The sequence below is a fragment of the Hylaeus anthracinus genome, unplaced genomic scaffold (genome assembly GCF_026225885.1).
Source record: "Hylaeus anthracinus isolate JK02 unplaced genomic scaffold, UHH_iyHylAnth1.0_haploid 2, whole genome shotgun sequence".
NCBI lineage: Eukaryota > Metazoa > Arthropoda > Insecta > Hymenoptera > Colletidae > Hylaeus > Hylaeus anthracinus.
In genome coordinates this window covers 7,759,865-7,774,163 of record NW_026534838.1, presented here as the reverse complement: position 1 = coordinate 7,774,163, position 14,299 = coordinate 7,759,865, and the positions used below count along the sequence as shown (strand labels likewise).

Genomic DNA, 14,299 nt, shown 5'->3' with positions numbered 1-14,299 from the left:
ATTATCAGGGCTGTGAAACAAATCTATTTTGAGAACAAGGTAAACAAAAGATAGTAAAGTACAGGCTTGTTCGTTCTATCGCGGTTAGCGTCTCGTTGCACGCGTATTATCCAGTCGCTAAATCGATCGATAACCCTTATCTTCGTTATATAAATGAATCCTAACGATGTTCGAACGTCTTTTTATTTCCCCGTGATACCAGTTCATCCAGCCGAGCCGTGTTTGACAACTAAAACTTTCTACGTCCGTCTTTCAGCCACCGAACGCGCTAGTTTACATAGCGAACGGCAGGAAAGATATACGCGAAAGTTTGTATGGAATCCTTGGTTGGCATTTACTACGGTCATAACGTCTTGTTATTTCGGGTAGTTATGCGAACCCGTTGGAAACGCTGCTGCTATCGATTTTACCGATAGGAAAAATGCTTGAATCTCCACGGTTTTAGTCGCTGACATTCAATCCCAATGATTGACACGCCTTCGAGCTGAGTTTGCTTGCTTGTTAAAACGTCTATACCTACACCGTTTTTTGTTTTCGAATTTTTAAATTTCATACTTTTCACCAATCACTTTAGATTTACAACCTATGTATTTTTCTTACTATAGTCCGATCTCGTAATCTCATCAACATGGCTTTACTCGATTTTACAACGCGCGCAAATTAATATACATATATGTATACTGTAACACGTATTCTCGTAGAATGATATGTATTGTAATTTGTAATATATTCTCCTTCGAGTCCCATCGTTTGCGACCAAATTTCAAAGCGTAATCGAGCTTTCCATTTAGCTGCTCGTCGTCGACAGAAATTTATATATATATATATATATATATGTATTATATGTATATATTTATATATACATATACGTGTGTGTATGAAAATTGTTTCAACGGTCGAAAGTGAGAAAAAACCACATACATTATCGCTGCGTTGAAGTTTGCTCGCGATGCAAATTGGCTTCCGTTTTTCCTCGCCTGGCGCGATTTGAAATTCAGTTGTTAGGAGTTTCCTTCCTTCTTTACGAGGCGCGAGGGTTCGCGAAATATGTCTCTCCAGTTTCCGTAAAATTTCACCGATCAAGTTTTGCCTTTCGCGTTACGATTGCGGATGAAATCGAAGCAACGGGATTTAATTCAAATTACTGTTGCTACATCGTCGTCGGAAAATAATCTGCTTGAAATCGGAGAACGGGATTTAAAAAATTGATGAATCCGCGCACGAGTACGGAAAATTAGATTCGGGATAATAATAACTTTGATACTTTAAAACAGAAAAAGATATAAACGAGTGTTAAATAAGGTGCATGAACCAGCATGGAAAAAAATTCTTTAAACGCGTTTAAAGTATTCGGATCGGAATCTATTTATCATGCATATAAAAATAATTATCAAAGTGAATTACATAATTTTAAATACACGAAGGATTCTTCGAGTTCGCCTCGATAAAATTTTGTGAATTAGAAAAAAGGTTGATTTGCGACAATGTTCCCATAATTCTTGCGTTATTAACTAATAAAAGGTTTCTAAGAGCACGACATGTTGTGCAATGACTTTCGTAATGCTTGGACAAGGATATTCCGCGGCTCTCAATTAGGCGAACGTGACACGTTCATTTTGTTCGCGATCGAGCGAGTCTATGGCTTTTCGCGTTCTCCAATTTAGCTGGATCGTTGAAATCGATAAAACGTCCAATAGAAACCGGTTGAAACTTGTCACTTGAACTGCATCGACCACGATTGTTTGATTCTCGTTTATCTCCACTTGTTTTCGAATACCAGGCCGGACGGGGGCGACGCCAACGAGTCTCTGCTTTCAATAAACAATATTGTACTCTGATTTGATTTTACAGAAACATGTTAGGCACATACATATAACACAGGTAACATATTTGATTTACGTTAAAGTATTCGTGTACTTTTCGTTAACGTTTCCAGAGTATATTACAACATAGATGCTCCTCGTAACGGGAATCTTCAATGATGTATTTCAGTTAACAGGTATAGCTTGGGGCAATTTGTGTTAACTGTTTGATCGTTGTGGGACGCGAATTGCACGTAATTACTTTTTGTAGAAAAAGTCTTGACGTCAAACGTTTTATTGGCCCGCGAAATTTTACATTGGACTATCAAGAAACTGCACTTTGATCGACAGAGTAATAAACAATAATTTACAAATATAAATTCATGAATTTAAGTTGAACTGCTGAAAAATATCTCCATTATACTATATGAAATATTATTCCGTATTAAATGGAACGAATAGAAAGTTTAGCGTGTAGGTAATCGTTAGTTATTCCTCGTTAATCAAAGAGTAGCAATTTAAGCGGCGATCGAGTATAATAATGTTATAAAAGGCAAAAGATTCGGTGGCATGGCATTTATTACAACAACTAACGTTCTATCGTGAAAAATGTGACGTTTGTCGAACCGTTGTAGCTGGAGAGACACGCAGGTACGCACGCACACCTGTAGCCTCGTATAAGCAACAGCCGCGGGCATAGGCAGAGTCAGTTCACAGCCGACACGCGACCGACGAGGAACGTTCTTGTACGCGCGCGCGAGCAACGTGCCGGTGTCCTTCGCACAGGACACGCGCCAGGACCTATTCCGCGATAGTGAAAAGTATTGTTTATCATCGCGACTTGTCCTAGTGTCACGGTTTGTGCATGTTTCGAGTGAAACGTTGTCCGATTCTTTAAACCTGCTTTACGTTGCGTCGATTTCGTTACGTCTTCTACGAAGAAAAGGGTGGATCTTTCTTTTTGGGGGAGGCTTTTTTTTTAAGAAAGACAAGTCGATGGTTCTATGGTGATACGAACAGTATTTGGTGATAATCTGGTGAAATTCCCCAAGAGTTCTGGGATTTGGAAAGTGTTCCGTGAGTTTTCTTTCTAGCTTTCGTTCCGTGGGTTTTTATACGTATAGTAATTAAGAGTTCGTGTTTGCTCTTTCGACAGACTTTCTGGGTTTTCTTCCGAGCAATATTTAGTCGAGACAACCTTTTTCTTGCCTCTACTTAAATAAATGTTTCCTTTCAAACGTGACTTTTGTCAGATTATTCCCGAGGTTGGATTATTAGCCATTACATCAGATACTTGGTTTAGAACCTGACTTATTCGAAAAGAAATTCAATTTGATATTTTCTGGCTGAATAAAGAAAAAAGTAAGTGTTTTCTGCGATCATTTTGACGGCATTTACTATAATTTAGCCTAGTTGCTTTCATTTCTCACGATGATAGAGCGAGACAATAAAAAAAAAACAAAAGAATCCAAACGACTGACAATTTTACGAATCGCCACATCTCGTCGAGGGTTAGGTGAAGCAAGAGGGTAAATGAAGTACCACGAAAGGAGAAAAGCAAGCGAACAAATACTTTTGTTCCTCGATCGATCACGGTCGAGACAAACGACTTGTTACCTTCTCGTTGTTATTGTTGCTCGCGACAACAATCGAACCACGTTATTTGCAATATTTTCACGAGATAGAAATTTTTGTTGTTATCGCGACACCAATGTCGATAGCGATTCCGGTAGATTTCCGTATCTGTGCAAACATTGCACGTCGATCGAAGGGAAGGGTATCGTGCTGGAACGTATCGGTGACACAATTATCGATCGTGTTTTCGTCGCAATTTCGGATCTTACGGATTACAATGATATCGTTCGAAAAGCAACCGTAGACGAAGAAGTTTAAATCGAACCGATGCCGACGCGACAGGACGAAACCAAATGGAAAATCAATATGAATACATCAGGGAAACAATGACTGGGTCATTTCGATGGATTCGGTATTTAAAGATATCCTTTGACGAACCTACTATGTACAATTTGACTAAATTCCGTATAAACTAGCTACGTTAGTCCTGTTATCAATTTTCAAATAGTTTGGCGTTGGAAATTAGATTCGTCCACGATTAGCGAATAGATGATTAAACGCTGACATTTGAATAATTGCGAAGGTATTTATCGAAGTAAAATGTCTACGTCTAGCCATGATATCGATTAGCACTTTTACGACGCGATATTCACAGTTCTGCATAGGAAAGTAAATCGCGTGATCTCTACTTTCACCATTTCCGAAGCTCTTACTCGTGTAAATAGAAAATTTAACTCGAGTTGGAGCGATTCGAAGGGATTGGAAGCAAACGCTTGTAGGATTTCCACTTTTACGCATTCAGAGGTCGTCGATCGATATCGACATAGCCGAAAGATTGGATAACAGTCAGTCAGTCGATCGGTCAGTAATGATTGACCACCTCTTTTGGAAGGTGTTCTATTTAGCCAAACGGCTAATGGACTCGTCTCGTCGGAAATTTCTTAACCTTCTCGATCCCTACAAATGTAACCAATACTTGGGAAGGTATTTTCATCGGAACATGGATTATGCATAAGTTATTCATAGTCCTTACGAAAGTATCCAAGTAGCCAAGTCATAAAAGCTACTTTTATCCATTTCGATCTCGACGTCAGCTTCTAATCGCGAGCAAAGTCGTTGTTGGACGCTTTCTAATTTTAATGCAACGCGTTTGGTATCTCGGCAGTGCTCCATTTGTCCGTCAAGGGTTCTAGCTGTTAATCTTTCACGGTCCCCCACGATGCTGTTCCAAATTTACCTCGAGCATGGCGTCGTTTCGCATCCGACGTTCTTTAAGCCGAACTTTCGATCACCTGGAACTTTTTCCATTTCCATGTTAATCTTCCTTCTTTCTCGCGTTGGCGATTATTCGCGGCTATCCCAAGATTTCTTATTCTGATTTCGGTTGCTTTCCCTATCTCCGGAACCAGAACAGGGGAACGAATTACGATTCAAACGAAACGCTGACGCATTTCTCGTTAGAAACACAACCGTAGTTTCGACGGAATTTTTATGTTTGCCACGTAAAAAGCCACACGGTTACGCATAAACAGTTACAGTTACCCGTCAAACCATACGCCCAACCCACAAGTATAACGTACTCCAAGTATCTAAAAAACAATTGCAGACTTTAAATTATCGATAAAAAGTTTTATTTATAAATAATTGGGGCTTTGGCGAGTTTAGCAACGTATTCCGAATTTAGGCGGTTTTTAGTGTGCTCTCGGTCTGGCACATAAAGCATAAAACAAGTGATTCATGTCGGTCTGCGGGTCAGCACGTGCGCAGTGTCGAATCGGCAACGTCTTCCTGAAACAATACATAAATACAATCTCGAACAGAAACATTTTTCAACCGCGAACTTGTACATTTCCAGCAAGTTTCCGATTAATTCGACATCTTCCATAAGCCAGAATGCCATGTGTCAGAGTGCTTGTATGTAGTATAATATTATACAGTCACTGTGTACAGAACCAAGTGTTTACATTTACAGATGACACGGTTATTTCAGTAGTTATTTTCTAGCAAGCCACGAAGGTGCTTGCTAGAATGGTTAAGCCAATGATAAATAAAAGTTAACGCCGATGAATGTAAAGTTCATCCGGACTCGTGAGATCGAGCTAAATTAGCTAAAACGTCTAAAAGCATTCGGCGTAGAAATATACTGGTCGCGACAGAATAAAATTGCGAATAAAAGCGCGTAATACGTTTACGATCGCATGACGTTTGACGTGCATCTTTATCGTTTTGTTCCTTTATCTTAATCCTTTTATCGCGTATTTTTATATTTACTTTGAGTACTTTAAACGTACGTATATAGTTTTCGCGACACCGCGATCGTTTCGATAATTCGAAACCATAAAAAAATGTGAAACGAGTTAAAGCACATTCGCGCTGAACAGCTCTGGAGTTTATATCGAAGCCCGGGACCAAGATGGTCTTTTAAAAAGAAGCTTCCTCTTTCGGAAAACGGTGTCCTAGTTTCGCGCGAAATCCTTTCTATAGGACGACGACACGTTTCACAGAAGAGTTTTTCAACCGGGAACAGGATTACAACCAGAGAAATGATTCTGTCAGTTGCTCCGTAGGTTTCCACGTTTCTCTGGGTAGAAGCATTAGCGAGGAGTTTTCGCGATAGCAAACTTGTTGATTTTATTAGACAGCTCTCGAACAAATTCTATAATAGGTGTATTATGTATTTCCCTACCTGTGCTTCGTTTAAAATTCTTTCATTGAAAATTCGTGTTTCCATTGCTAGACTCGAAGGATCATGTTTCAAAGGAGAATGAACTCTTTCATGGTTTGCAACCTAGCATTTTAAATATTTCAGCCAATCCAAATGTACTAAATCCCGACGAAGCTGTTCTGTTCGACACAGAATCTACCGTTTGAACACGATAGATCTATCGTGATGTAACTCGACAATCACCAAAACATTTGTTTTTTACCATCTAAACTTTAGTCACCACGCTCGTAAACCTCCTAGATGGAAATTTCAAGAAACCGATTGGATATAAATGATGTTATCGTATAGCGCGTATAATACTCGTATTTTTCTCGAACGAATAGAAATATTATTGTTTTATAAATGCTTTTATCGTAAGCAATATTTTCGGAAATATTCGCAACATTTGGAAGGTTGAGAAATGGATGTTGACGGGGACGCGATCAAAGTAAATAGGCACGCTAGGGAAATATTCGAAGGGAAAGAAAATGCAGGATGAAATAAAAGAAAATTCAATATGTCGTAGCCAATGAATATCATTTTGGAGCTCGTTGTTCAGTTTATTTGTCCGCGGACAAGAGAGAGACGATCTGAATGTAAAATGAAAAAACATTTCTCTCCTTCTTTTCGTTCCCAATTACCCAGTGCAATTTTCTCGTTGATCTCATTCCCAGACTTATCCATAAAATTTACCTTCCATTTCCGTCTTCTCGAATGTTCTCGTCGAAAACAAATTCTCTCAAAGTTTTCGCCTCTAACGGTCCTTTTCGAAAACATTTGTTCGCCAAGACGCAGATACGTAGTCGACTGCGGATAGGAGAGGAACCGCGCATCATATGTACTTCCGAACAAACTTTACTTTTAATCAAAATTATTCATACAATTTCTACGAGACAGACTCGTAGACTCGTAGAAAAATTCTTACAAACGTTAATTTACCGAATACGACTAACTTTGATCGATTTAATTACGTTTCTTCCTACACCTGCAATAGATCCATTCTATCAATCTTTTTTCATGTTTTTATTCGGTGAATTCAATTTTCGTATCCATCAGAAACACCAAGGAGAAGCGTGATGTGTATTTCGAATATTTCTGTGCACGCTAAGCAATCTGTTTTCTTCTCGCGAAAATTAGTTCGGAAATGATTGACTTACTCGTAAGAAAATTGTTTCTTCGAACAACACGCGCGCTATTTTGTTCCCTCGGCGATTTTTTAACGCTTCAAAGATTGCTTTCATTGGAACCATGTGTGGCAGTCTGAAAATAAGCGCTATTCGTTACCTTTCGTATGTTGTTTTTAATCTGATTTTAGAATCTCCAAATGCGTCAAGTTTTATTGAAACCTTTAACTGTCGTTAGAAGTAAAAGTTGTTGGGAAATTCTCGAGGAACTCTGTCGAAAGGGCAAATTTGGCTGTTTGTATCGGTCGTCTATTATCCTAACGATAAGTATCTAATAATCGGCGAAAGATGATTCATTTCGAGGATCAGGAATGAATGAGTTTCGAGTGATGCAGCACGCGAAGAGTTGCAACGCGAACGGTTCGAAAAATCGTTGACAATTGTCGATGGAAAATTGATTTTGCGAGAGGTATTGACATCGCTATGAACGACTACGCTATTCTCGTGCCACACGAGGTCTCCTCAAGACTGGCACGCAGAGATTCAGGGACGATGAGAGTGACACTTCCGTTGACTTCGTTCAGAAGACACAGCGGTTGCGTGTCGACCTTATCAAGAACGAAGCCGCACCCTAAACTGGTCTACGTGGCCGTCCCGTAAGTGAAGTTTTTTTTTTTTTTCAGATTAACTAAGACTCGAATTGACAAGGATACCGCGCGAATTAATCTCTGAATTAAAGTGACCGAGAGCCAAGCGAAAAAGAGCGCGTTACCGTGAACAAAACGTACGACTAAAAGTTAATGCAAATTCTGTTTGCGTTGCGTTTCGCTGGCCAGTTATTACCAGTCCCCCTTTTCCTTGGACCTTAACTCACCGGTCAAACGAGCCTTTAGCCATTTCCGTTAGCGAAAGAATCCATTAGGAAATGAGCTCGAAATAATGGTCCGACTGATGATTCCGTTTAATTAGTCTACAGAGGGAGACTGGAACCCAACTCTCTACGCGCGGATACAGTCACGCGCAATTACCCTAATCACGGCGCCGCGGCGCAACGATTCACGATCGAGGGAGATTTACCGCTCTTTTAGGGATCGACGGACTCGACTCGACTCGATTCGGGTTAGCTGAGTTTTTAATTAAACCAACTGTTTATAATTTTACCTCTGCCTCTGCATCTCTATCTGAATCGATTTGTGAGAAATTTAGCAAAATGTTTATAAAATAAAGCTGTAAATAAAAATAGCTGTAAATAAAAAAAAAATACGTGTCAAATATTTTGTTGAGAACTACTTACCGCATAAATTTGATCAAAATCTACGTGTGACGATTGGATATGTTCCCTTCTAAGTGCACACCGTGTCCACCGAACGGTCGATAATCGATATTATTTTCCATCCAAGCTTTTCTCAATTTCCGATAATGGATTGCTGATATGTTGATTACCATCTAGTCCATTCGAAGAGTTTAATTAACGTTGCAGCTGTTGCCGACTCTGAGAAATCTATCGGTAATCCTGTGTTACTATAATTAAATGAGAATTATCAGGAAAGCTGACGGTGAAAGGTGAATTTTTGATGAGAAAAAAATGTATCATAAAGACCGAACGCAAGCAACAGTTTCTTTATTCTGATATCTATCACGGATCGGTTTTTATATTTCGAGCACTACGGGACCGTACACCGGTTGACTCATAAAAGAGATTAAAGAATTTAGATGGCATACAATGCCGAATAAAATAGACCAAAAATATCCAGTCAACATCTCTAAATCCACTTTGACAGAGACAATTTATTTTACTAGTGAAAACAAGTACAGTTGCATACAAGCTGCGATACATGATACTGTGTGCCATGACGCGCACGTTTGACAGGTTACTCTTCCGATACAAATTTAATTCTACGTTACAAAGATTTCAAGTTTTTATCGAAATAAATGATAGAGACATCGAACATCCGCTAGAAAGTGTCGAGCGAAAGAAAAATCTTCTGCTTTGCTCTCCAACCTGATCGTAACGAAATTATTCTCGACGAAAATAGTAAGACAACGAAACAAAAATTTTGAATATTTCTGGAACATTCGTACAACATTTTCCAAAGTATTCGGCAGGTTTATATCATGAAAGGAAAAATCATGTCTGTTCGGTGAAAGCAGCGTTGTGTTTCCCCAGGAAAATGTCTGGATCGAATTATGTCGAACTTGCCTGGAACCTGGAACCTGGAACCTGGAACCTGGAGCCTTGGTTGACCGATCGCGTTACTCTTAACCAGTATTCGATGCAGTACAACACGCTTCTTACGTAACGGCGGCGGCGTTACAGGCGCGGCAGAAACGGAAGTGCATTTTAATCACTTCTTTGTTATTGGTTCTGCTCGGCAAACTAATATTAGCTGTTCAGGCTTGGTCGTGTCAGATAAACGCCACGATTGCCCCCCATATCTTGCCCACGAGTTTACACTTTGAAATGAAACACTTGTTGCAGCAGCTTGCCGGATCGCACGCACTCTCCGCAACCGGAAATATTTTCATTCGTTTCATTTTCATGGTATGGTCGATTCAAAAAGAAAAAAAGAATAAAACAATAATATTCTGATACAATATTTGTAAACTGATATTTTTCCCGTTGATTTTTTAGACACTCGTTAATTATCGTACGTATCGCATTCGTATAGCTACGTCGTATATTTTTCGATTAAAAGAAGCGGTGCTCGTGCATAAAGCTTCTAATGCCGTACTATACACCTATTCTTTACACATCTACATCTTTCTACATCTATTCTGTCGTGGCCAGACAGCGAACGAGAATGTCCAAGGTAGTATTCGACAGGTTCTATAAAAATATCTTTTTAAATACACAGACATTTATTTGGTAGTTCGTGTCCTGTGACAAACCACTGTCAGAATGGCCAACTACTTAATCATTGAAAAGCAAGGTCGGTGTATTAATCACGGCTTACATAATGACGTATAACGATACAATCGTACGAAACAGAAAAATGAACCGTGTTTTCTGAACAACGTTGACGAGCATGAGAACGAAAGAATGTTAATTACGCCACGCTAGTAATTAAACCCGCTTAACGAGCGAATTGATCGCAATCTTGACAATTACTATCCAGATAATTGTTTCGGGAGCAAGTTTAGACGCAAATCGATAACGAACGCTCCGAAATTCCTTCTGTCTTTGCATTCTTTGCTTTTCACTTTCGATATTTGGTGTTTAGAGTAATTATCGGTAGTATACCTTTCGAGCCTTTTATATATTCCAAGATCAAAGGTACATTTTTGTATTTATCCATCGATAATTGAAATTGAAATTGAAATTCAAATTCAAATTCAAATTCAAATAATTCATTCGGAAACGGCAACTTTATCGAACAAATTTAACGACGTGTGATTTTCAAATTACAATTTGCAATTTTAAACCGTTCGTTCGTTAGTAGTTTAAGAAGTTTGCAATCGGAAACATAACAAGTTTGTTTAAATCGGTCGACGAATTTTGTGACCTATTTCATGAAAATACTCCATTGTCGCGGTAAATTTCATCATCGTTTTGATCGGTCAGTCGAAAAATTCGTTTTTTCGCGCATTACGCTTCGCAGTCGACCTTTAAAATTTCGGTAAAGTATTTCAATTCATACGACTGGAAATACTGGGCGTTCTTCTCGGTTTAATTATTTACCAAATGAACATGAAATGTTCTCGATGTTTCAATGATTCAATGTTTCGATTCGTCTCTGTTAAATAAATCTCGTACATTTCCCTTTAAGTGAAAAGTTATAAGTTTTTGTATATTTCGAAGAGAATCGGAGACCACGAACGATACATACGAATTTGATTTTACGGTGTATTACGTTCTTTCAGCGAGACCGAGAAAATTCATTTGTCCAAATTTCTCTGTTAGAAAATAACCCAATCTCCGTTAGTTTATCCCTTGGTAGCAATAAAAGTACAGCATCAAGATCCATAAATATTACTTGTCTAACTTTATTCGGCCAAGTTGTTAAAATTGCTCACTCTGGGCATTGGAAATAGCGTGTTGAATAACACGAGATAGTTGTTAAATCGAAAGGCCAAAGCTCTTCTGTCATCTCAGATAGCGTACGATAAACTGGCTTCGCAGGATGAAAAGTGTCGTGTCTCGGTTTCGCTGGGCTTTAATTAGATATATTTATGGGGCACCGTGGGCCTGAAAAACACCGTGGGTAGTTGGACGCTGTTTAACTACGAAACTTGAATACCATCGTTAGTATAACGAACAAGTTTAACTAACGCCTTTGGTGGGTTATTTATCGCGTCGTAATCTTTCTTGCGGGTTTTCCGAAAGTTGCAAAACCCAATAAGAAGTTACCATTAAACCTATACGGTTTTATGAAAGTTTATCAACTCGATGCTGACACTTGTTTCCTAATGAAACGATTATTAATCGAACGCTACTCTTGTTTGTTTACAGTTTCGATGTGGAAAATGGCGCCTCGACGCTGGATGGCGGTGCCGGAGGAGGTGGTGGTGCCTCACCGAGCGCAGGCCTCGTTCTCCAAACTCTGCCACAAAGAAGAGAGAGCTTCCTCTACCGCAGCGACAGCGATTTCGAGATGTCACCGAAATCGATGTCTCGAAACAGTTCGATCGCTAGCGAAAGGTGAGACACGATCATTTCTCATTTATTATTTGAAAATTAGTCGAGTTTCTTTTCTTTTCTTTTTTTTTTTTTTTTTTTTTTTAAGAGTTAGTACAACTTAAAAAGAAGTTTACGTTTTAGCGGAAAATCTAGAGGAATGTGTGTCGATCTTTTAATTTTTTAGCAAAATTTAAAAATGCGGCATTAACAACCGCATTGTTCAGCTTCGATCAGATGGTATTGTCGAGATTGTTATTTTAAAATCGATCGTTAAAATTTACCATTCAAGCTGCCCGATACCCGGTGCATATTCTACTTTTGATAGATGTGGTCAGCCACGGTCAGACGTCGACGTACCATCCAGACTTTAAAGTATAGAATACAGGCAATGATTTGATCGGTTCATCCAATAAAAAAAAAGTTATAAAAATTTTAAAAAGTACATATGCATGTATATTATAATTGTTACGTATTCGAAAAAGTAAACCAATGTTTCACGGTTTTTATATATTTTCACATTGCAACTTTGGTTCTTGAAAAATTCAATTCTAACGAAAGATTGTTACTTTCGATCTAGGTCGACCCTGATTACTTTTTAATTACACGTCTAAAAAACACGTTGCAACTCGATCATGTATTTACATTGATCAGTTCATCGAGGTTGTCAGTTGATTGTCATGTTGGCGAGGAATTCTAGTAATTATCGGTTATTCAACGCCAAACTATGGTTCATAATTAGGCGAGTTGGCTGTAATTTACGCCTACGTAAATCACGGATTTCTCTTGCGACGGCGCCAGTGCCGTTAACGAGCCTATTTACACAAGCCGATGATAATTGGAATATCGTAACGCGATATGCACGTGTTGGTGAACAATTAAACGATAATTAGAAAATAAATACGAGCTGGAAATAATATCATTTTATCGTCTATTTTGCGCTATCACGTCAAGTGTAAGCAATAAGCATGCATTCAAATTCTATCGATTCTTCTTTACCATCTCTTGGATGTTACGACGATATCTTTATTTCCGTCTCGACTGCATTACCTACCGATAGGGATCTACTGTAACGACTAGAATATCGGCTGCAGCCGTGAAAGAGTATCCTCTATCGATTGCGTAACTTCCACCGCGTTAGTCGATATTACAGTTGAAGATACGACGACAGCGTCCTCTTCGTAGCATCGATAAAACATATAATAAGAGTATCTCTTAATCGGTAACGTAAAACATCTGTTTCAAAAAAAAAAAAAAAAAAAACAAACAAACAAACAAAGAAACAGGATTTGGGGGTGGAGGGGAATAAAAATTCTGCGAAACGAAGAACGATATTTTAATTTTACGAAGCTGATTAGTTTTCAGTTATTCGATTAATTTTCTGGTGCAGTTGAAAAGTAAATCAAGACGAAAGTTGATCGATTACAAATGTTTTTACGCAAGTAAACTAGAACGGACATCAATGTAAAGACTAACTTTAAATTATTTTTTCGTTGAATTTATAGTGTTATATGTATAATAAACGGTTTTTCTTCGTATAGTCCGGACGTCTGACCACGGTTCGTAGTGCCGTTAATATTGAAAAGTCGAGAAAAAATATTGATTGCAATCCGATTCGGTGATTCTAAATTGTAATGAAATTTGGCAGTTTAATTGTAATTGAAAAGAAAATGTGTTTGGTCTAAAATTGGATAATCGTTAGACGTAGTTACGGGTGGATTTTGTGTTTGCATTTGCACCAAAATATTCACGCAGGGCTGCAGATTGCACAGCCAACAATTGTACAATGAAATATCAGTGTGAGATATTTGATTCGAGCACAATCCCACGAGAACCGTCGCGTTATCGCGTATAGCTGTACGGAAACAGTCTAGTACTCTCTCTCTCTCTGTACTCTGTATGTGTAGCTTGTAATCTATCGTAGCTTCTCGTTGTGGTGGTGGCGCTTAACAATGCGTATTAAAATGTATTATTTGATGCGTGCGGTGCAGCAATGTGTCGAATGAAAACTCGCCAAGAATTTCTCTCGGATAAATCGTAGTGTCCGTGTATCGTTGGGGAAATTTGTAAATTTATATTCAACTTTCGTAGGTAGAATGCGACAGTTTTAGTCTAACAATAAGCTCTAAAGGCTTCGGTATCGATTGATTCGCTGCTCTAAAGGACGACAAATCAAAAGTAAATTATCCTCAACTTGAGTTACATTTTCTTGCTCGTTTAACGACACTTGATATATTTACGGTTTGCTGCATCGTCGGAATGAGCTTATTTTTAAGCGCGACCATCGGGTGTGATTTGTGACGATATCATGTATGTGATCCTTGGGTTGCAGGTTCAAAGAGACCGAGCTTCCTGTTGAGCGAGCGTATGTACTCGATCCATATTATCTATTACCAATCTCGTTTTACTTCACACACACGCACGCGCGCGCGCACACACACACACACACACACACACACACACACACACACACACACAC

General features: G+C 38.8%; 1 protein-coding gene across 12 annotated transcripts in view; it reads left to right on the top strand.

Annotated features, from left to right (window-relative positions):
• The window catches only part of LOC128892853 (cAMP-specific 3',5'-cyclic phosphodiesterase), a 179,014-nt gene that overhangs the window by 116,972 nt on the left and 47,743 nt on the right, over window positions 1–14,299 (top strand). For 9 of the 12 annotated variants that reach the window (XM_054153451.1, XM_054153453.1, XM_054153448.1 and 6 more), the window contains 2 exons: window positions 11,656–11,844; window positions 14,153–14,185. In XM_054153451.1, the coding sequence (XP_054009426.1) occupies window positions 11,656–11,844; window positions 14,153–14,185 (222 nt within the window). Of the gene's footprint in view, window positions 1–7,537; window positions 7,862–11,655; window positions 11,845–14,152; window positions 14,186–14,299 lie in introns of those variants that run through there. The other 3 variants (XM_054153443.1, XM_054153445.1, XM_054153447.1) reach the window with 2 other exon arrangements.